The sequence below is a fragment of the Plectropomus leopardus genome, chromosome 15 (assembly GCF_008729295.1).
Source record: "Plectropomus leopardus isolate mb chromosome 15, YSFRI_Pleo_2.0, whole genome shotgun sequence".
In the NCBI taxonomy this organism is placed as follows: domain Eukaryota; kingdom Metazoa; phylum Chordata; class Actinopteri; order Perciformes; family Serranidae; genus Plectropomus; species Plectropomus leopardus.
The window spans coordinates 24,167,814-24,188,992 of NC_056477.1; the positions used below are offsets into that span (position 1 = coordinate 24,167,814).

At 38.0% G+C, this 21,179-nt stretch overlaps 1 protein-coding gene across 1 annotated transcript; it reads left to right on the forward strand.

The window, feature by feature from the left end:
• The first annotated feature begins 5,486 nt into the window (after positions 1-5,486).
• On the forward strand, positions 5,487-20,919 carry pik3ap1 (phosphoinositide-3-kinase adaptor protein 1). The gene is made up of 17 exons (XM_042502299.1): positions 5,487-5,634; positions 6,468-6,893; positions 7,889-8,133; positions 8,445-8,589; positions 8,701-8,843; positions 8,933-9,065; positions 9,266-9,462; positions 9,575-9,752; positions 9,861-9,923; positions 10,027-10,284; positions 10,391-10,447; positions 11,389-11,582; positions 11,684-11,756; positions 11,947-12,114; positions 15,244-15,314; positions 16,339-16,436; positions 19,437-20,919. The coding sequence occupies exons 1-17, from the start codon at positions 5,604-5,606 to the stop codon at positions 19,552-19,554; spliced, it is 2,598 nt and encodes an 865-aa protein (XP_042358233.1). The 5' UTR covers positions 5,487-5,603; the 3' UTR covers positions 19,555-20,919.
• Positions 20,920-21,179: the final 260 nt, after the last annotated feature.

A 21,179-nucleotide genomic window follows, 5' to 3' on the forward strand; every position in this document is an offset into this window, starting at 1 on the left:
ATGTACAGTGCTCTGCTCCCCCCTCTGTTACAGCCTGCTGCCTTGGAAGTCTTGGTGCTATGTAACTTCAACTTTTTCATGTTTTTTTTGTCATTGTAGAATTACATGCTTCTCTGTGAACTGAGCATATTTCATAAGCTCCTGAAACGGTTTCAAAGTCTAAAAACACATGTTTAAATATGGCCGCATTTCTGCCGTTCCTCAGAAATGACCTTTTGGGGAATTTTCACCCAGGAGGCACATCGTGTGGGCGTTATTGAAATGAAAGCAGTTTAGAAAATTGGCACAAATCCGTTTTCACACACATATTACAGTAATTATGGGTCTGTCAGCCCCAAAAGAGATTTCATGACTCTGAGTAACAATAAGTTAAAAAAAAAAGTAAATAAAAATTGCAGAATTATTTCCTCCCAGATATAAATAATCAGGCAAAAAAGTGTGTAATGTGTAATGTGCAATTTTCAGTAAAATAAGCCAAACACAGTCAAGCAGTCTCATTCTGAATCTCCCATAAAGTATCCTCATAAAGTAAAGTTACATAAGCTTAGGTTTAGGCAAATAAATGAAGTTGAGGTAAGAAAAGTTCCGCAGATTATGTTTAGTAAGTAAAATTACGTAGATTAGGTTTAGGCGGATAAATCACGTAGATTCAATTTTGGCAAGTTCAGTTCGATAGGTAAGGTTTAGGCAATTAAATTACATAGATTAAATTTAGGTATGAAAAATTGTTTACATAAGTAAATACGTATGTTTAGGAAAGTAAAGATACGTAGATTAGATTTAGACTAATAATTACGTAGAATAAGTTTTGGCAAGTAAAGTTACATAAATTAAGTTTAAGGTGATTACACTGGATAGATTAAATCTAGGGTAGTAAAGTTATGCAGATTATGTTTCGTAAAGTAAAGATACCTAGATCAGCTTTATGCAGTAAAGACTCGTAGATTTGGTTAAGGCGAGTAAAGTTACGTAGATTAAATAAAGGCTAAAAAACCTATGTAGGTTAGGTTTAGGCAAGTAAAATAACAGAGCAGGTTTAGGCAAATAGATTATGAGGATTAAATTTAGGAAAGTAAAGTAATGTAGGTTAGGTTTAGGCAAGTACAATTATGTAGATTAAGATCATGAAAAGAAACATGGAGACAGTGTACCTTAAAATAACACAATGTTCACTCGGTGATGGACACTGGTCTCCTTGGTGAAGGTTGTGTGTTGTTTGACCCATCTACCACCCCAACCTGCCTCTCTTCGTGGACTTTCAGTCTTTATATTACTTCGTTATTTAATCCGTCAGTGCACTGGTCATAGCCTTACGAGGATTATACACAAATTACTGGTGCATTACTTTTTGTAGGTAAATGTTCAAACAGTGCATGAAAACAATCTTGTTTATTAAGTAGTCCAACTAACATCTCAGCATGGCTCAGTTAGACTTAGATTAAAAAATAATAGTCACTCTGGTCAGTAGTAAACTGTTAATCCTCCTGCATGTAACAGTGATTTATCCAGGACCAGTTACACAGAATATCACAAAGATTTCTTGTGAACTTTTGTGCTCCGAGAGGCAGGATGTCAGGTCTCTGTTGTGAACTGACGCACGCTCTCTGGCAGAGTCGCTCTGTGTGCTGAAAACACACTGCAGACTAAAAAGACAGGATATTGGATAACAAGGTTAAAATATAGGAGCAAAAATATTCTCTTATTAAACTCAGGCTGCAGGGATTTGATTTGAGCCACCTAATAGATAGTGGTTTCAAGGGAGCCCAAACAAAAGGTAACGGGCCGGTCATGCTTATGGTAGCTAATGGCAGAGTTAGAAGAAATTAGGGGATTCTTTTTCTACAGGAAATTGTACTTAAAGGCGGGTCATGGATCACCCTGCTCTTCACAGGCAGCTTCAGAAGTCAGGGAGTGAACTTCTGCTGCGGCCATTAAAAGGTCTACGTCGGAGAAAGAGGTCAAAGCAGGAACAAAACTAATTGTATTATTGGAGAAAGGCAAAGCTGTGTAAATTGATTTCATGGCTGAAATTCATGGTTGGACAAGTGAATAAACTCTTCTCCCGTGATTTTGTAACTATAATTAAAGAAACTGAAGATTGAGGACAGGGCAAACCTGCATGTACATGCCAAAATAAATCAAACACCAACAAAAAGGTTTAAACCATGAGCCGCCATGAGCAGCTTCTTGGCTTTGACTCGACATGTGTCTGGAAGTTTGTTGAAGTAATTCTACAAGAGATGTGATGGTTTGGTGTTTTGTTGATGGCAGGGGAAAAAAGCTGTTTCAGGTGCTGCGACGGGGAGCCTTTTGAGGGCTTTGTTGGGACGTGATCAGGCCCATCAATTCTCATACAATGATCGTGATCACTGGTGATTGCTTTGTGTTTATTGGCATTTAGCTCGCCTTCCCGTTGGTTCACTCAGTCTGAGCCATGCCAGGAAAATGTACCTCAAGTTTAGCCTTCATTACTTTTCACGTGCAGCATAAATATGTGTGAAAAGGGGTTTTACCTCAACCTATCTGCAGTTTGTTGTTGCAGACCAAACCACCTGCTTTACACTGTGCCTTCAGTCAGCTGATTTAGAGTTGTTTATCTGTTTTTGTTTGTGTACAAATGTCACACTTTTTATTAGAGATGTTCTGATGCCATTTTTTCCTTTCCGACACTGGTTCCAATACTTGAACTAATGAATCAGCTCATACCGAGTACCGATCTAGTGCCACCGAATAAAAAGAAATAAAGGATGCATACTACTAACCCAGTATAGATGTGACAGCATTACTATCATATGGCATGACTCAGGTTAAACACTGTTATGCTATTTACCAGAGACAATTCTTTGTCTCTTTCTTTTAGAGCAACAAAAGCAAAGAAGAATAGAATTCCTGGAAAACTGATGATTCATTCGCAAGTGAAACTACCTTAACGTATATTAATAAGTTAGACTCATATAAGATTGGTATACTTCCTAATACCTGATCCAAAAATTTTAGGCAGTATTGTTATCGGGAAAACTTTCACTACTTAAGGGATTGGTGAATTGAGATTTTCTGGACATATTTACATACAGTGTTTCTCATCGCAGACATACATTTTTGCATCTATAAAATGTGATGCATTGCAATGTGGGATTGTTAGCAGAAAGTAGCCTACAAGCCATGGATAAGTTTTGAGGGCACTATAAAGTACATAAGCCCAAATAAAATGTCAGACAGTAAATATAGTGCAATATATAGTATACAGAGACACAGACATACTGCATTTCCGCTTCCAAAGCAATTCTTGTCTTTTCCTTCAACAAGTAGAAGTCCAACTCTCCACATTCCCAGAGAAGATTTTGTCCATATTCGTCAAGCAGAGCAGGATCATCCTCCTGCTCTGCAAAAGTCCAAACAGTTTTCCTCTGTTGATGTGGCACGGGGATGTTGTCCTTAGTTCAGTCTTCCAAACCAACTTTATCTTAAGCTGAGAAGAAAGAGCTGGTGTTTGAAATTGTTTATTTTTCCAGTGGAGTTCCTGCCAAGTAAAGATTTTCAAACCAACTCCCTGCAGTTAGTTTGTGTTGTTGAGTCTGTCTGACCAAAATAGTGCAATGAAATATTATTTTATGCACTAAGTATGATGGATTATTACAGCCAAAGTATCTTTCCACACCTGTCCAGAGGTGCCTGCCTTGCAGTGACTGTTTTCTTTTGGAAGTTGTCTGCTCAGTGGTCGGTGAAGGTGACGGTTTGTTGGCTGGTGTAAGTGATTGTTTGCTGCCCTCTAGTGGTTGTATCAGTGTGGTGCCATGCTGTTGTTGCAATCTGTTGTTTCATGAAAGTGGAGAAAAAAACTAAAGCTTTACACCGGTAGTGATCGTGATGACATACAGATGATTCATTCAGCTTGTTTAACGTAGGAAATACATGTGAATTTTCAGTAAGAATTTGAGCACACACTTACAGTAACTCTGTAGCATCATATTATTACAAATTTAATCCTAAACATTGATCATAAAAACTAAAAATCCACCCCCCCTGTAAAATAGCTTAAAGTTACTGCATACATACAACGCATACATCATTACATACAACCCAAATCAAAAAATACACTTTTTTACTAGTAGTGCTGTTTGTCATCCTCAATTGTTTTGATGTGGGCAGCCACATGTTGGAGATATCAGCTTTAGAGGTGTTTGGATTCTCTCATTTAATGGAACTAGATGGCACTCGGCTTGTTGAGCTCAAAGCGCCAAAAGAATACATTTAGATAACTCAACAGTGATGTCTCTTTCTAGAAATCATGATCTGCTAACTCAAGATAATCCACAGACCTTGATATGAGCAGTTTAATGGAGGAAATATTTTCTTTCTGTCGAATTACTCCTGCCAACCTTATCACTGTGTAGCAGGAATTGTGCATCTACTCATGGACAAGAGGCTTGTGACAGTGCGAGATGCAGTCATACGGTTGGCGGGTGTCATTTGGCAGAAAGAAAGTATTTTCTACATGAAATGGCTTATAACAAGGTCTGATGATTATCTTGAGTAACTGCATCATGATTTCTGTAAAAAAAAAAACATTGATTTTGAGTTTTTCAAATATAGTTTTTTGAGCGCCACATGCCAAGTGCCATCTAGTTTCATTATATTGGAGAGAAGGTAGACATCTCTATGGTCATGGTCATTATCTCCAACACACTGTAGCGCACACTGAAACAATCTAGATTGATGAATTGCAATACAGGTAAGAGGAAAAATGTTTATTATTGATTCTTGGGGTGAACTGTTCCTTTACGTTTTAAAATGAAATAAAAATAAAACCTAAAATGTCAGTTTTATTGCCTATAAAAGTGCAGATATGTAACTTTAACACTGAATTTTATATCAGCACGTCTGTGGTAGTAGAGTTTTACAGTAAGTTGGTAAGATGATCATAGTATTGCTGATTTGAGATATGCATTTCTGTTAATTCGAGATATAGTCTCACAATATTACTGGGTGTGAAACTCTCCAGACACACCGCACCTTGTTAAGGAAGTGAAAAAACGGAAGAAGCATATGACTCACACAACAGGTGAACTGTATGTGTGTGTGGGTGTGTGTGTGTGTGCCTTTTTGGGGTTTTTTTTTGGTGAGAACAGAGAGCAAAAGCATATCAAAAGAGTTTCCTACATAAAAGATTAGAGGTTTGTGTTAATGTGTTTTCTACATCAGGGTCTGTGCCTGCCATGCCTCACAGTTAAACACAGTAACTCTTTGCTACCCCTTTCTTTTTATTCCTTTTTTTAATTTTTTTTGCATTGCATAATCTACTACACTACTATACAAATGACTTAAGAAAAATAGCCCAGTGTAATGGCAGACATGTTGTACGACATGACACCACTGTGCTGCATTTTCTCACTTCTTCAACTGTTTCAGGAAGTGGGGCAGTGTTACCAAAATCAGGAAACTAAGCGTTGCTATTAATACAACTGAGCAAAGGGCTATAGCTGGTGAAAGCAAATGCACTCTCAGTTGAAGAGGAAAGGAGCTTCAGCAAAGGACATATTTGTGATGTTGTGAAATGATGTTTCTCGTGGGGTGATTTTAAGCACTTTTGACGCTTTACGACCATGGAAGAACCCGTCTCACATATTAAAGCAGGTAAATATGACATATCCTCTGTACATTTCTTTTTAGTTAGTTGCAGGTGGTTAAAATATGCTCAAAAGATAGAGATTTATTTTACACAATATGGATTCCTCTTTTATAATGTTTTGTTTTGTTTTAAATCTGTATTTAATTGAACTTTATTTAAAATATCTTTCATTGACAATTTGTTTCTGAGTTTATAAAAAAAGAGGAAGCATGAATCTTAGCCTTCCTGTATACTTAAATTAATATGTTGCCTATTTTAAAATTTCCCACGTCTAAAATCGAATTGTGTCGTCGGTCTATGAAGAAACAGATGGCAAGTCTCTGGGCCCCGTAATCAGGGGGAACTGTGATGAAGGTGAAATAGTCTAGTTGGGTTTCTCTCCCAGTTAGCGTGTACAGAGGTGAACTTGACCTGATTAAACACTGTAATGAGTCAAACAAAATTACTCTGACCAGTGTTGACACAGCACAATGTTTGCACAACTTCTCGTTGGCTCTGCGCTGAAATATCAAACAAATCAGACATTCATTCTCTAACCACAGTCACCTTGACGTTTCACTGCTGGACAGCTGGTATGTTGTGGAGCATTTCCACGGCAAACATTACCTGCTGCAACACGGAGAGCAACACATAATATGACCAGTGTCATGTCATTAGTGTAATGTTTGAGCTGATTACAGAATTGTGAGTCATTTCACGTGGTCAGACTGGATAAGCAGTGTTAAAGGAACTAATGATTAATATTTTCCAGTTTTACACTTTGGTTGGGCAATTTTGGGATTGTTTGAATGCAGGCACTGTACGTAATCATCATGCTGGGATGTTCTCTGTTTTTCAGCAAAATCTGAGTCACATTCAGCGCATGAGCTGTTAATTCTGCACACGGCTGAGGCACAGGAATGGGCTACATATTTGCTGCAGATCTTGAAATCCTCTAGAAAATTCCGCAAAAGGTCTATTTTACTGCATGCAGTCGGCACTGCTGATCAGCACCATGGATATGACTTTGAATGTTTCCAAGGCTGCAAGTGCATTGTGCTGCTCCTAACAGGGGCACTGCTGGACTTGCTCTATGACTTGGAGCTGGAGGGAGCACTTCAGAGACTCCTTCATCCTCCACATAGAGTGGTGGCACTGCTGTGCGGCGTGCCGGAGGATGACGTACCAACAGAGTGCTTCGAAGACTGGTCAAGCTGGAGAAAACTCTCCACTGAGGACGAGCCTGCTTTCTACGTTTCCACCATTCTGGAGTCCATCGCTGACAGTATGCAAAACAAATTGTAGCACTTAACTTTTTGTTTTTTCTGAAGCTTTTTCCGAACAGATTACTATTTAGAATTCAGATAAACTGCTTTAGGGTCCAGTGTGTTGGATTTAGGGGGATATATTTGCAGAAATGGAGTATAATATTCCTGACGTTTTCTTTAGTGTAATCACCTGAAACCAAGATTTGTTGTGTTTTCTTTAACCTAGAATGATCTGTGTGTATTGACATACAGAGCAGGTCCTTGACCGCTATGTCCGCCATGTTGTTTATACAGTAGCCAACAATGGACAAAATAAGCACCGGCTCTAGATAGGGCCATACGCCTGGTATAGTAGAAGTTTCAGGTGGCTGCAAACCACACCCACACTGCTAGATGCCACTACATTGTCACTTTACAGAAAGTATCAGTTTACCCAGATTACAAATTAACATGTTATCTCATTATGTATTTTTTGATTTGTGAAGTAAAGTTTTGGGATATCAAACTTGGTTCCACTGCTATGGAAGTAAATAAATAAAGTTAAATAAAGTAGAGCGTGTGCCACATATAGGCTGGTTCGTTGACTAAATGTAGGTTTCCATGACTGCGGCTTGTGGTCTTTTGCCACATGCCATCCTCTCTGGTGGACGATGTCCTGGTTAATCAGGTTTATCCACAGAACCACCTTTGACCCCTTGGACTGCTGAAGGAGTAGTCTGCATGAACAGAGAGCTCTGTAGATTATCAAATGTTTTGAAAAACATAAAATGAATTACATTCAGCTCCATTGTGTTTGGGTGGTGACAGAACTTTAAAAGGCTTGTACTTTAAACTTCCACATATAAAATGAAATTATGTGCAGAAGTAAGGGAGACAGCTGCATATATTGAGCCTTTTGCCCTTGCTGAATAATTAGGGACTACATAAAAGCACAATTAAACTTTGCATAATATTTAGGTTTTCATAGAATTACTTGATTTTTGATCATATTTTCTGTGTTTTTTATTCAAAGGCAGACGAATGGAGGCTGAATATGAGAGCGCAGCTTTGGCTATAGCTGCGGCAGAGTTGCACATCGCACCAGCCACTTCAACTGAAAATCGCTCCAGTGATAAGTCAGAGGAAGTGGAGTCAAAACAAGAAACTGTCCTGAAGGATGAAGAAGCAGTGCACACAGAGAATTCAACAAGCGAGGAACTAAATACATCAACGCAGCTCACCTGTCTCACCGTTCAACCAAACAGAGTTCGGTGTGGGGTAAGTCTCAAGTAATTACATCATTAAGTATCAGAGATAATGTTAATGAGGATCAAAGCAGTTTTTAAAGTGATACTGTGTGCAGCAAGTGGGTTATTCTACATTATCTCCCACTTTTTCTTAATTTAATTATGTGAAAAACTGGATTAAGTGTAGAAATAGTTATCATTTTCATTCTGTTATTGCTGTTAATTGAAGTAAAAATAATTTTTCATGGTATCAATTCTTGTTTTCTATAAATGCATTAGTGTTGTCCTAGTTGAAAATGATTACTAAGTAGGCATTTTATTTCTGTTTTCCTTTTTTTGAAGGAACGGGAGAAACTTTTTATTATTTTCACACATAAAATAGATGATTGCTCGGTACCAGAGGTGGAGTTTTCATCTGAAAATGTAACTATAAAAAGGGTCCCAGGCACTCTGGAGAATGAATACACTCTAAGTGTTAATGCACCTGGTAAGTATCCCCAGTGACTCCTGTGACTGTAAATGGATTTTTTTTTTTTTTTTTCCAGTGTTGATGGCAAGATTTTGAAAACTTTTGTCAACTGTATTTTTTTCCCACTAGATATGCCTGCTGGAGTGGTATCACTCGCCATGTACACTGACCAATCGTGTGTCAGCTTGATGCCTGTTACATATTATACCAATATGGGAGAAGTCAGTCAATGCCTTGAAAATGCGACTGATCCTGTAAACTTCATCTGCCAGGTGAGACACTGTGTCATAGACATAGTAAAAAGTGCTGTTTTTGCTAATGTGAATAGCTCGCCACATTGTAAGTCATTTTGTATTTTCAGGCTTTCAACTTGACATCCAATGCAACAGAATCACTGGACAAAATGCTAACTGACTCGTTAAAATCCAGGATGCCTGCCACTAGTCTTCAGCTGTTTGGAATCAGACAGATTGAAGAAGACAATATGGCAACATGTGAGCACAAAACTCTTGATTTCTAGTTCTGTTTGTTACCTCCAACTTGCTTGGAAAATGCTGAATATATCTGGAAGCATTTGAAAGTATATTTTATCTGCATCTGCAAGGCCTGTTCAATCTATTATGATGAAAGTGTTTTTAGGTATCAACACTTAGTCATTCAAATGATTTCATCTGATTTGCTTTCTTTCCTTCAGATCAGCGAAATGAGGAGCTTCCCACGCTGCTCCACTTTGCTGCAAAGTACGGCCTGAAGAAGCTGACCACCATTCTCCTTCAGTGTCCCGGAGCTCTGCAGGCTTACAGCGTGATGAACAAGTTTGGAGACTACCCAAACACACTGGCAGAGAAGAGTGGCTTCACTGATCTCAGACAGTTCATGGATGAATTTGTTGTGAGTGTGTTATTTCTTTGTAGCATCTAAAAGTGTGATGGATCTTTTCCTTTGATGGTTAGGTATCTTTTGACTCAGTGTCTGCTTGTCTCTCATGTTGGAACAAATCTAGGAGACAGCAGACCTGCTCAAGTGCCACATAGAGGACTCCATGAACACAGAGGAGAGCGCAGAGGTGTATGAGTCAATGTCAGCTGCCTCTCAAGATATCATGATGAAATACTCCGGTTGCTCAGAGGACATATATGAGTCAATGCTGGGGATTAATCCTGAATGTGCAGAGGACCTATGTAAGATTAACATGATTGTATTTATTGATCCTTACGATGATGACAATTATAAAACGTATGGTTCAACTGGTGCTTATGCTGACGATGCTGTTTTGTTTTTTTTTTTAGACGAGGTGATGACAGCAGTAGACGAGAACCCAGAGGAAGCTATGCTTAGGAAATTCTTCCAAGGTACACATTTGAATAACTAAAGTAATGACCTAAATTGCAACATTTATAATGTAGTATAGTATATATAATAATATCAGTGTAATGTGTTTACATTGTCCTTCAGCTAAACCACAGGCCAGTGTGAACCTGGACAACAACAACAAGCATCTTAAAAGTGAGGAAGAGGAAAAAGACAGTCATAATGACTTAGATCAAATTGAAGAAGAGGAGGATCCATACAACCTCCTCCCAGAGGATATCTATGATACTGTGGATGCAAACGGAGCCTATGACACAGGAATCCGGAACCGTCCGCCAGCCCCCATCCCCAGACCAGAGCCCGACCCTGAGGCTGAAAAACCTATGACTTACATCTCTAGAGGTATTGACCTTTGTCCTGCTCTTTTCTCCTAAAATGTTCTTTTTGCAGATAAGATTTCATAAAACTACACTCCAGGCACAAATGAATATCTCTATATTTTTTTCAGTCTTTTCAGATAAAGATACGTCCCAGAGTAAAACGATGAAAACAGGGTATCCTGCAGGTAAAGCAATGTTTAAATGATTTAAGATAACATTGATTTAAATTTTTTAAATTTTCTTCTGTTGTGTCATCATTTATATTTCAAGCTGATAATACCATTGACCAGAATGCTAATAATCTCATTGGTTGCATTCAATCTTCGTATGAAAGGAACTAAACATATGTCTTTTTGGATTTTGCAAAATGGAAGGTCAATGGAACAGGTACGGTTGTTACTTCACAAGCGATTACAGTGCAGCTGATTTACTGTTCAAGGGGGGCAGTAGGTTATGCACCTGTAACAAAAAGCCACATAACTTCTAAATGGACTCAATAAACATGACCAAACTTTATAAAAAACATGCACATACACAGATAGATAGACATAAACCTATAAACACGTTTTGCCACATCCCCTTTCATAACACATGAGCCGGTTGTCGTAGGGAGGCATCATTAAAGAAGTGACAAATGTTTGTTAGGTTGTGCGTGTGAAAGCATGAATGCGTGGAAGCCTGTGCGTACGTGACTGCAGCTATTGCAAATTCATGCTTGTTAATTGCAACTGAATGAAAATAAAGTTTTGCCCTTTGCATTTCTTGTGCAACTACTGTAACAGAAGAGATAGGCAATATGTCACTCTGGGGAATTACCCTTTAGGTTCTAAGTTTAAACCTGTTTCGCAAGCCCCTACATTATAAACATTACTGTAGTTATTTGGTAGGCTACTTCGGAAAGGAATTTCAATATGCCAGTTTGTTAACTTGTCCTCAGAGACACTACAGACTTTATCAAAAAGATTGAGAAACTTTGCTTCACACAGCAGTGCTTCCTTGTCTCTGACTGTTATTTTTATGTATTGTTTTTTCCTGCTACCAGGGATGAAATAATGCAAAGTGGAAAAAATTCAAAATATCTACTAGCTGTGTTTTGTTTTAATGTCAACCTTTTCCACCCATCTAGCTCGGCCTGCGTGCGAACCCCCCTTTTCTGTTTATGACCCTTACGCTGGGATGAAGACACCTGGACAGAGACAGCTCATATCTCTGCAGGAGAGGGTAAAAGTCGGGGAAATTACTGTGGATGAGGCAGTCCAAGAGTTCAAGGCCTGGCAATTTGACCATGAGCGGAGGTCCAGCTCAATACGCTATCAGCAGGTAGATCAACTGTACAAACTTTATGGTCAATCAGGTGCTGATTCGTGGTCAAGAAATGGATCTAATATGTGTTGTGTGTGGGTTTTTTTTTTTTTTTGTAGGAAAATCTGAAGAGATTACGAGACAGCATCACCAGGCGTCACAAAGAGAGAGAGAAGACAGGAAAGGAGCTTGGTAGAATAATTTGAGAATTTATCATTTGAATATTTATTTTATTAATAATGAATAAAGTGGCTTTTATGCAGCTTTATATCTCCACAATGAACAGGCTATAAACATATTTTGCAATTATAAAACAGCCAAAATCACATCCTGTTGTTTTTTTAAAAATTGCTGTTACTTTATGTGATCTCTTCCCTTACAGATTATGAGATAAGTGCTCCGCTGCAGAGGAACTTATATTGGGGCTCCAGCATGACATTAGAGTGTGCCGTGTATGAGTCATCACCCAGAGTGGTGGCACTGCCTCCTCTACCGGCTCAGGTTATCCAGAGAGGCAGCTGGAAGACCGGCAGTACATCCAGCACATCCAGTGAGTCCTAATGCCTTATGTTTGTTTTGCAACACTATGGCTCAGTGGTCAGAACTACAGACTGTATAAAAATAATGGATTAGCCACAGTGATGTCACCCATTGGTTTGTGGACTCCTCTAAGGACTGATTTGAAGCCTCAAGTTTGGCATTTTGCCATCTTGGATTTTTTGGGCCAGAATTGACCGTACTTGGAGAGGGTGAAGCTGACTGAGAGCCCAAGGACACTGTCCTTTGGCCCTTAATTTGGCCTAAGTTTAGGCCTTTAGGGTATACTATGCAGAATTGTTGATCAGTCGCATGCCAACAAAAGTTAAAGGCCAACCCCACTCTCAAGTTCGGTGTTTCACTTCGCTATATTCGTGTTTTGTTGGCATTGTGCCTCTTGCATGCCTGCTGTGTATGGTCTGCCACCTGGTCACTGTCCTTTTAAAAAGCCATGACCTCACCTGTGTGATGTGGGTGCACCATAGACTATATATAATGGATGTCACCCATTGGTTTGTGTGCTCCCATTTTGAAAGTTCTACTTCAGCATTTTGGCTGTGGTTTTCTTGTGTTTTTGGAGCCAGAAGTGACCATATTTGGGCGAGAGGCTGGCACTGGGAGAAGTGACAGGTGGATCTGACTGGAAGCCGAGGACACTATCAGCAGACAGCCTGTTAGTTAAGAGACCCACCCCTAAATATGCGGAACTTTAAGCCTTCATAAGGTGTAAATATATGAGTTATATAAAATTTCAACCCTGTACAGTTGTCATGAAGGGGGAAATTAGATAGCTATCAAGACAAAACTGTTTTTTGTAGCAGGGTGTAAACATGTTTATTACTGCTGTAATTGCCTTAAGGGGCCCTTTAAGGCACTGCAGTTTTTCGCACTTCCACATTGGCTTCATTTTTTTTAACGCCCGGAGGCTGCCATTAGGTCAGAAATGTAACTGAACCAAAAGGTCCAAAGGGCAGATTCTGTGCTCTTGTTTTTATTTTTTTCTGTTTTTAACTTTTATTTTTTGGCTCTCTTAACACTTTTCAAATACATACCTCTCGTGTAGATTCTACACTCATGTGAGTGATTGGTGCTTTGTGATGGACCGTTAACTTGTCCATGGTGTCTGCACCTGTAACCCTAACCCTGTTTGAGTTTTTTCTTCACATATGACCCACACAAGCAGGTAGAGAAAATGGCTGTTTATGATGCAGTCCAAAATGTTGTATGTCATTGGTTTGTGGGTTTCTTTTTGGTTTGTTTTTTTTTTTTTTTTAGAAAAAAAAAGAAAGGGGACAGCAAAATATGTGACTAGGGGCTCCCTGAATCCCTATAGTGATTAACAGTCTGTTGTGTCTTTACATCACTTTCAGGTTGTGGCTAAATAGACTTAGCGAGACTCACATAGCGGCACTTGGAGGCAGCAGTGTTAGTGGAGGAACCAACATTCAAAACTGTGGAAACTTTTCACATAAAAGCTTGAATTTTCCCTTTTTTATGATTTTTTTTAACTGGGTGTAACTTTGGCAGCAGGAAGTGAAAGTGCTTGAAGTTAAATCCAATAATCCAAAATTACATTTAGTTGTGGACTGAATGAACTTGACTCAAGAATGTGGCATCTTTTACCATAAACACATTTCTTCTTACTTCAAACTAAAGAAGATATTACCTGTTATCCTCTACACCATCTGGCTGACAGAACCTGAAGCATTAGCCCACCTTTTCCTGAAGGAGATGGTGATAGTCCTGGTGGCCATCTCAGTATGTGAAAGATGAACATTTTAGATTTTCTCCCAAATATTTTTAGCCTCAGACCTTTTCTCAGAGCTTTGTTTCACAACTCTAAAAAGCTATAGCTTCCTCATTTTGTGTCATTAGAGTACAGCTCACAATGTGTCAGGTATTGTCAGCATCCTGTCCCTAAATACAGCTTTTGCTCAGTTGCAAGAAACATGGATTTCCAAAAAAAACCACCTTGAAATCCCTGCTAATTAGAAACTACATCCTTACGAACAATTCTGAATAAAGGCTTCACGGACAAGTCCTGCAATGATGATGCCCTATTTCTATGTATTTCAGTCTTTTAACACTCCTTCTATGAATTCAAATAAGATCAAATTTGAAAAAGAACAGGGAAAAACCCTCTCTGAGGAGATCTGGGTATCAAATCATGAGGAGATTTACTCTTGTTATCTTTATTCTAGACATTGTCTTACATTAAAGTCAAAGTCAAAGACTTAATTATTTAAAGACAAAATGACACAGCAGATTTCCGGAGAACTCTCCCGGGATTAAATATGCTTCAGTGCTTTGCCCTTTGTTAAAAAAATGTGATTTTTTAAAAAATGTAGCTGAACTACTTATATGTGCTGCATTTCAAATGTACGAATTATCTCAGATTTCACTTTAACACAAATAAAGAGATATATAACAACGCCTTTTTTACAGATCAGCTGAAAAAAAACAAACAAAAAAAATGTGTGTTTTAAAAGAAACAAAAGAAAATCCCCACAGTCAAATCAATGTTTGAGAAACTTGGGTTCTTTGTTAAAGACAGACTTTGGATAAGATTCGGCAGCCTCTTATCAAAGACTTAATTAATCCTCTACAATCACTGTATGTTTAAATTACACTGTTTGTTCTTTTAGGGTTTGTTTCACTCCTACTTGTTTTCACGTGGGCTGGGTTAGAATGATATGGCCATGGAACTGTTCTTAAGTATTAATTCTAATACTTTCTGACATTCTTTTTTGAATGTTGTATGAAGTAACCGCCACTTTAATTTTGTGTACAAGTTCATTAGAAATTGTAAAACATCAGAAAAAGTGTCTTTAAATATCAGAGGAACATCCTGCTTTCAAACTTTTCAGGTTGACAAAAGTATAAAACAATTTGCTGACAGCCTTGTGATTCTCACTCTCACAAATTTAGTCTGTTCTTTGTTTATTTTCGCTGTGATCTCTCATACCTCTCCCTGCAGACATGTTGTATAACTGTAGCGTCTTTGTTTCAAGACTCAGATAGATACTTTTGACTGCATTTGGTGAAGTGGTCTTACGGCATAATTCACCACAAGCACAAACCTCGGAGATGCATGAACTCACGTGTTGTATTTCCTCTTTAACCTTGTGTTTATTTGCATCAGGTACTGAGAGCAACAGACTCAGCACTCACAGCACCTTTAGCTACAGCAGCGGGACAGAGCCTGAATTTGAGGTGAGACCTAATTAACAACAATGCACATGGACACAACAGTATTCACAGTGACAGGGGACAGGTCAATGCTCCATGACTGGCTTTTATTGCTGCATTATTTTCTATACACAAATGGTGAGCCGCCATGTAAGACGCCGGCCTGCCCACTGGGAGCAACTTTGAGTTCAACATGCAGAGCAGGGGATCGAACCGCCAACCATGTGATTAAAGGATGACCCGCTTCACCTCTTGAGCAGAAATAATAAACACTTTCTAGTATAGTCTAGTTTCACTCGCTTTTTAATCTTGTGTGACAAAAAACTGAAAATCTTTGGGTATTACACAGTTGGTCAAACAATACAAGCAATATGAAGATTTCACCTTGGGCTGTAGTGACATTGTATAAACATTTTATAGGCTAAATCATTAATCTGTTAATGAAAAACAAATTAGAAATCAGTAAAGGAAATAGTTGTTATTTGCCAGTCTATTTACCTTCATTAGGTAAAAGACCTTTAGGATATGAGTAGGGGTTTCAGTAAGAACATCAAAACTTTATCTGCAGAGGGAAAAAAAACCATCTCAGTTCTGATTATACTCTGACAAGTGATTTCTGAGAAACCGTTGAGCAATTCGTGCCAAGGTTAGAAGATTTCACAAGAAAGAAAACCCTGGGTCATGCAGTTTGAATCTTTTAACGACTTTTAAACTGGAAGCATTTTAGGAGGTGAAGAGCTGCAGTACGTAGTGATTATAGAATAAAACTGAGCAGCTTGTCTATCTCACATAGCACATGTAGCTATGCATGTTACTAGTGCAGAGGACAGGGCCAGATGTGCAGCGCCACAAGAGAAAGTGAAGATTTGAGTTTGTTTTATGAATATGTGTGTGAACGGGTGGATGACATACCAATTGCAATGCATTCAAATTTAAAGGCACTGTATAAAATGTAGTCTGTTTACTGTGAAACATAATTTAATTTAATTTGGTTTTGTCAAAATGTCACATAATGTAGTTCATTTTTTTCTTTTTTCTTTTTCAAAAGGATTCAATAGAAAATCTTCCTCCTCCACCACGACCCCCGCGGCGGTCTGATGCTCCTCAGATAACTCCACCCAGGATTCCTCCCCGGATCCCAGAAAGGTCAGACTGAGTTTTCTGATGTTAAAATGCAGAACAATACAGCGTTGAGAAATATTGCTTGATATAATTGTATATAAAACAATACAGTGTAGAGGATGTATGTCGTTGATGTCTTTTTGCAGTGTGGCAATGCCTAAGAGCAACACCAAGTGTGTAATTTGAAGTGTTAGAGCGAGTTGTGTTTACACCATGAATGTATTGTAGGGAAGTCGGGTTTACATGCCGCATAAACAGAGTGAGCAGTGAAGAATCTGCATGCCGCCATTAGTGAGAAGGGACACATGCTGCAGAGGAAATGTTCACCCACCAGTAATTTGCAGCTGTGCATTAGGGAGGAAGCCAGAGTGAGAAAGTGATGAAGGCTCTGGTGTTAGTTCCGTGTAAACATAAATATCCACACAGAGGTGAGAGAGTACACTGAGAACATCTCAAACTGAAAGCTCAGATCAAAGTGACTCTAAAAGGGGTCTGGTCGTTTACTATAACTGCACTGGATTCCTGTAATGTTCTGAAACTCTGATTATCTTAAATGGTAGAGGTCGTATCTCTTTAAAAAGTAACGTGGGTAACAGTACGGTGTGTACTGCAACATACCACGTATAAACTCTGATACACCTTTAGTTTGTTCAGCTGCTAAATACATAATTTTTATTGTCTTATTATATACTGTATACATCATCTTTCTTTCTTGTTCATGTTACAATTTGGGTGTGAAGAGTCTTACATGTTTATGATCATTAAGTCTTTAAACTCTTCATATTTAGAGATATAATTCTGTCTCTGTGGGTAATACAGCAGATACCTATCAGGCCTTTCACAATGGCGTGATGCTGAAATCCCCACAATGTGTTCAATATCAGTCAAGTTTGCCAAACTTCAATAGTTTAGTTATTCAAAAGAGTTTTTTTGTTGTCAGATAAAGAGGGGACTTATGACTGTTACATAAATAAAAGTAAGAATCATAATAATGAAAAAATGAACAATGAACAAACACCTACACCAGGGGTCATCAGCTACATTTGTATGAGGGCCATATATACAGTATACGATATTGTCTGTTTTGGACCGCTGTACAAACAACATGGTGGACTCCATAGAATAGAACCCACTCCATACACAGATATATGAGGTAACAAAAGCATGATTCTTATTTCCAGCTGATTGTAAACTACTGAAAGCATAGTTATGGATATTATATTCAATTTCTGTATATAACCCCCCCTAAATTCTACAGACTGGAGCTTTAAATATGATAGTGTGAAAAAAAAGCTATGAATCTGTTCCCATTCTTGTATGAAAATATGCCACATGTAGCGTCCTATTTACTGTAAAAAAAAAAAAAAAAAAACAGGTTTCGCTTCACTTATCCAGTCTACACTGCCTGACTGGCGAAATAGGGATTTATTAGCCACCCAAACCCGACCTGCAAACTGCAAACTTTATGCGCCATAGTGGCACAATTTTCTGAAATGAAGACAGAGTCCGAGTGCTGCTGTTGCGTGCGTGTGTGTGTGTTTGTGTGTGTCTGTCTGTCTGAGTGTGAGTGACAGAGAGAGGGGAAGAAAAGGTAGAAGGTGAACTACTGCACGCAGTGTTTCTGTAAGTTGTTAATAACTTCCTCAGGATGCTGTTTTTGACATTTTGACATTTGATATTTTTCTAATAAGTGCACCTGAACCTGCCACTTCACTACCACTGATAATAAGCAGACAGATGGATTTCTGACATCTTTAGTACCCACGAGTGAGACGCACACATGTCCTTACATTTTCTGAACGAATTATTTTTCTGCGGGCCGCATAGAAAGCTCTGGCGGTGTAGATGTTGCCCGCAGGAGACCAGTTTGTAATTACTGACTTACACCATTGCAAGAAAGTTTAAGGTGCTGCAACTAGTGTGGCAAAACCTGCCTGAGAGTGTTTAAGTCTTGCTTATTTAACGGCACTGTGAGATCTTATCAAGGTGTGTGTGCTCTGAGTTTTTTAGTGTCTGGTGAGACTGTATGTGTGAACTTGTGAGTTCGAATGAAAGTGAATGCTAAAGATGATGTGATTAAGGGGATTTTTTTGTGTTTTTGTCTGATTGTCTATTTTCCCAACTGTACAGTTATGAACAGTATCCTAAATGTAACATGACACGATAAAATGCCGTGATGGGATACAATATTGTACACAACAAGCCAATAAATGCAACAGAGAACGACTGATACTGTATGATACCAAACAATTAAAGAAATAAGTTAACCAAAGCGACACAACATAATGTGAAAAACAAGGCAAAACAATGTGATACGATGCCTTTTTGCATCCTAAATGCTCAATTACAGCAACACAGAGCTCAGGACTTAACCACAGCAACTACAATCTGGTTTGCTAATCTGTGAATAAAAGAAGCTTAAACAGTGTAATTCCCCCTAAAGCTAACTAGATTAACAGAGTGGCAGAAACTGCCATCTGAACTTTTAACTCAAGTAGAAATCTTGTGATTTGTTGCAGTTGACATACCTCTACTACTTAATCACACATTTAAATGTGTTTTGAATCAGTTAATTGTATTGATTTCAGTATACAAAAGTTTTTAAAAAACACCCACGTTTTGATTGCAGAGACTGCATGTTCGTCTTTACATAACATGTATACCCAAAGACTGATTATGTGCATTTTAGGTAGGCAGTGACTTTTATCCTATCAACCTATGAAGTCATAAGAAGCTCAACAACCTTTTAATTTGTTACACATTGCTGTCACAGTCATACAGGTTTATTAACCGCTGAATAAATTTGCTTACCAAGGATTTAATGAAGTTTACTCAATTGCATGTCACTTTCAATTCAAATTTTTTGAATTGGCACAGTATGTTGTATGAAACACTAGTTGCCAAATCTGGATGTATATGTTACTATTGTTTTTGCTGCTGATTTTTTAAAATGATAATAAATAATTTGAGGTCATAGTTACCCGCCTTTTACGAGTCATTTACAGCTTCATCTGTTTCTCATAGGGTGCCAGAGAAGATGCTGCATGAGCGCTACATATCCTGCCCGACTCGAGCACTTCCTCAAAGACCAACTCAGAGACACACAAACTCAGCACCCCCTGTACCTCGCCGTCTGCGGTGATCGACGTGTCTACTTTTGCTTGATATAGTTACTAATGTAGTACTTTATGAGGCTTGGAGGAGTTTGAAAGACATTTTGTTTCTCAGTGAACAACCATCAGGATTCAACAAGATACTGTAAATACATGCAGCGAGACAGTTTATTTTCTTTTCTCTTTCTGTTTTAATTTAATATATTGGTGATATATCAGTGTACCTAACAGAGTGATTTAGTTCCATAACATTTATTGTGTGTGTGTGTGTGTGTGTGTGTTCAAATTAGTTTCTGTTGACATTCCCTGTATGTGTCGTTGTATTTGTTTATTGTGAAAACTTGGGTGACATATTTAATCTGTAATAGGTTAAAGTGGTTTTTTTTCTTACAGGTTTTTAATTTCATGTGTGGAAATATTTGAAAATTATTATTACTGTTATTATTTGTGTTATTTTATATCCCATCGTTTTTAAGTGTGCTTATACTTCATTTTTAGTTGCTTTGAAAATATATTATACTTACTTTACCTCAAATGATGTCACCGTTATGATGTCTTAAATGACTTTCAGTTTGAATGTGATATTTGTGTAATATCTTTCTTAAAGTTGGAGATTTCATACATGGATGATGAAATGAATGAATGTCTTTAGGAAGTCAGTTTTTTTGTACATTAAATTTACAGTATGTTACTTCTTTTTACAATGAAATATAAAAAAAAAGTTTAATGGGTTCTTTCTCTATCTAGTGGCTCATTTAAAGCCTGATTTATTTCTTTTGTGATATGAGGTTTGGTCACTTGATGGCGCTCCACATTCTCTGTTTTTCCTGTGTGTAAAAACGTTTTTTAAGTTTATTTTATCTCCTTAAGCATGCAGTGGTTTAATGAAATTATAAATGACCTCATGGTTATGAATATAAATGCATCTTGACTGCCAAAACTGTCCTCTGTAAAGTTCTGGGATGGGAGCCACATGTACAAAGTGTAAGTGAGTGTCTCCAGACAGGACTTCTGGTCAAAACTTTTAAAGTAAAATCTTAACTAATGAACACACAGAAGCAAAGTGAGGCATCTGTAGAAACACAGTTACAGGCATGTTTTATATTATTACTCACTGAAAATATTTGTGATTTCTATGGAGAATTTTCTGTGTTTGACTGATAAAGTGTGAGACACACCAAGATGAAAAAAATATGAATGAATGAAAAACAAACTCATTTCTATTGACTGTTTTAAGTCAAGGGAGGAAGCTTGCAGACACATCTTATCTGATCATGTCTGTACTTGTTTGCATTCTTTGGAAACCAAAATTAGTGACCAACTGTTTTTTCCTGTGGCCTGTGTCACACAAACAGTGGCTTACATCTTCTCAAATGTGAGAGATGATAAAGAAATACAACCTCAGAGTGGCTGTTAGACTTATTTCATGTTCTGATATGCCGACTGAAACTTATGATGCAAAAATATAAATCTATTAGTGGATATGTTAGTCATAAAAAACTAAAACATGATGAGACCTGCACTGAATGCAATCTCATTTAATGTTAGTCAGGGTCATTAGTATAATTGTACATATGGAATCCTAAAAAAATATTTTAGTTATTATTAAGTCAGTATATTTATCAGTGCATCTATTGAGGACTCACCTGGCAAA

Coding starts and splice junctions, on each gene's coding strand:
- pik3ap1 (XM_042502299.1), top strand. CDS start 5,604: ATGGAAGAACCCGTCTCACATATTAAAGCAG. Junction 8,134..8,444: donor CAAACAGAGTTCGGTGTGGG/GTAAGTCTCAAG, acceptor CTTTTTTTGAAG/GAACGGGAGAAACTTTTTAT. Junction 10,448..11,388: donor GAAAACAGGGTATCCTGCAG/GTAAAGCAATGT, acceptor CCACCCATCTAG/CTCGGCCTGCGTGCGAACCC.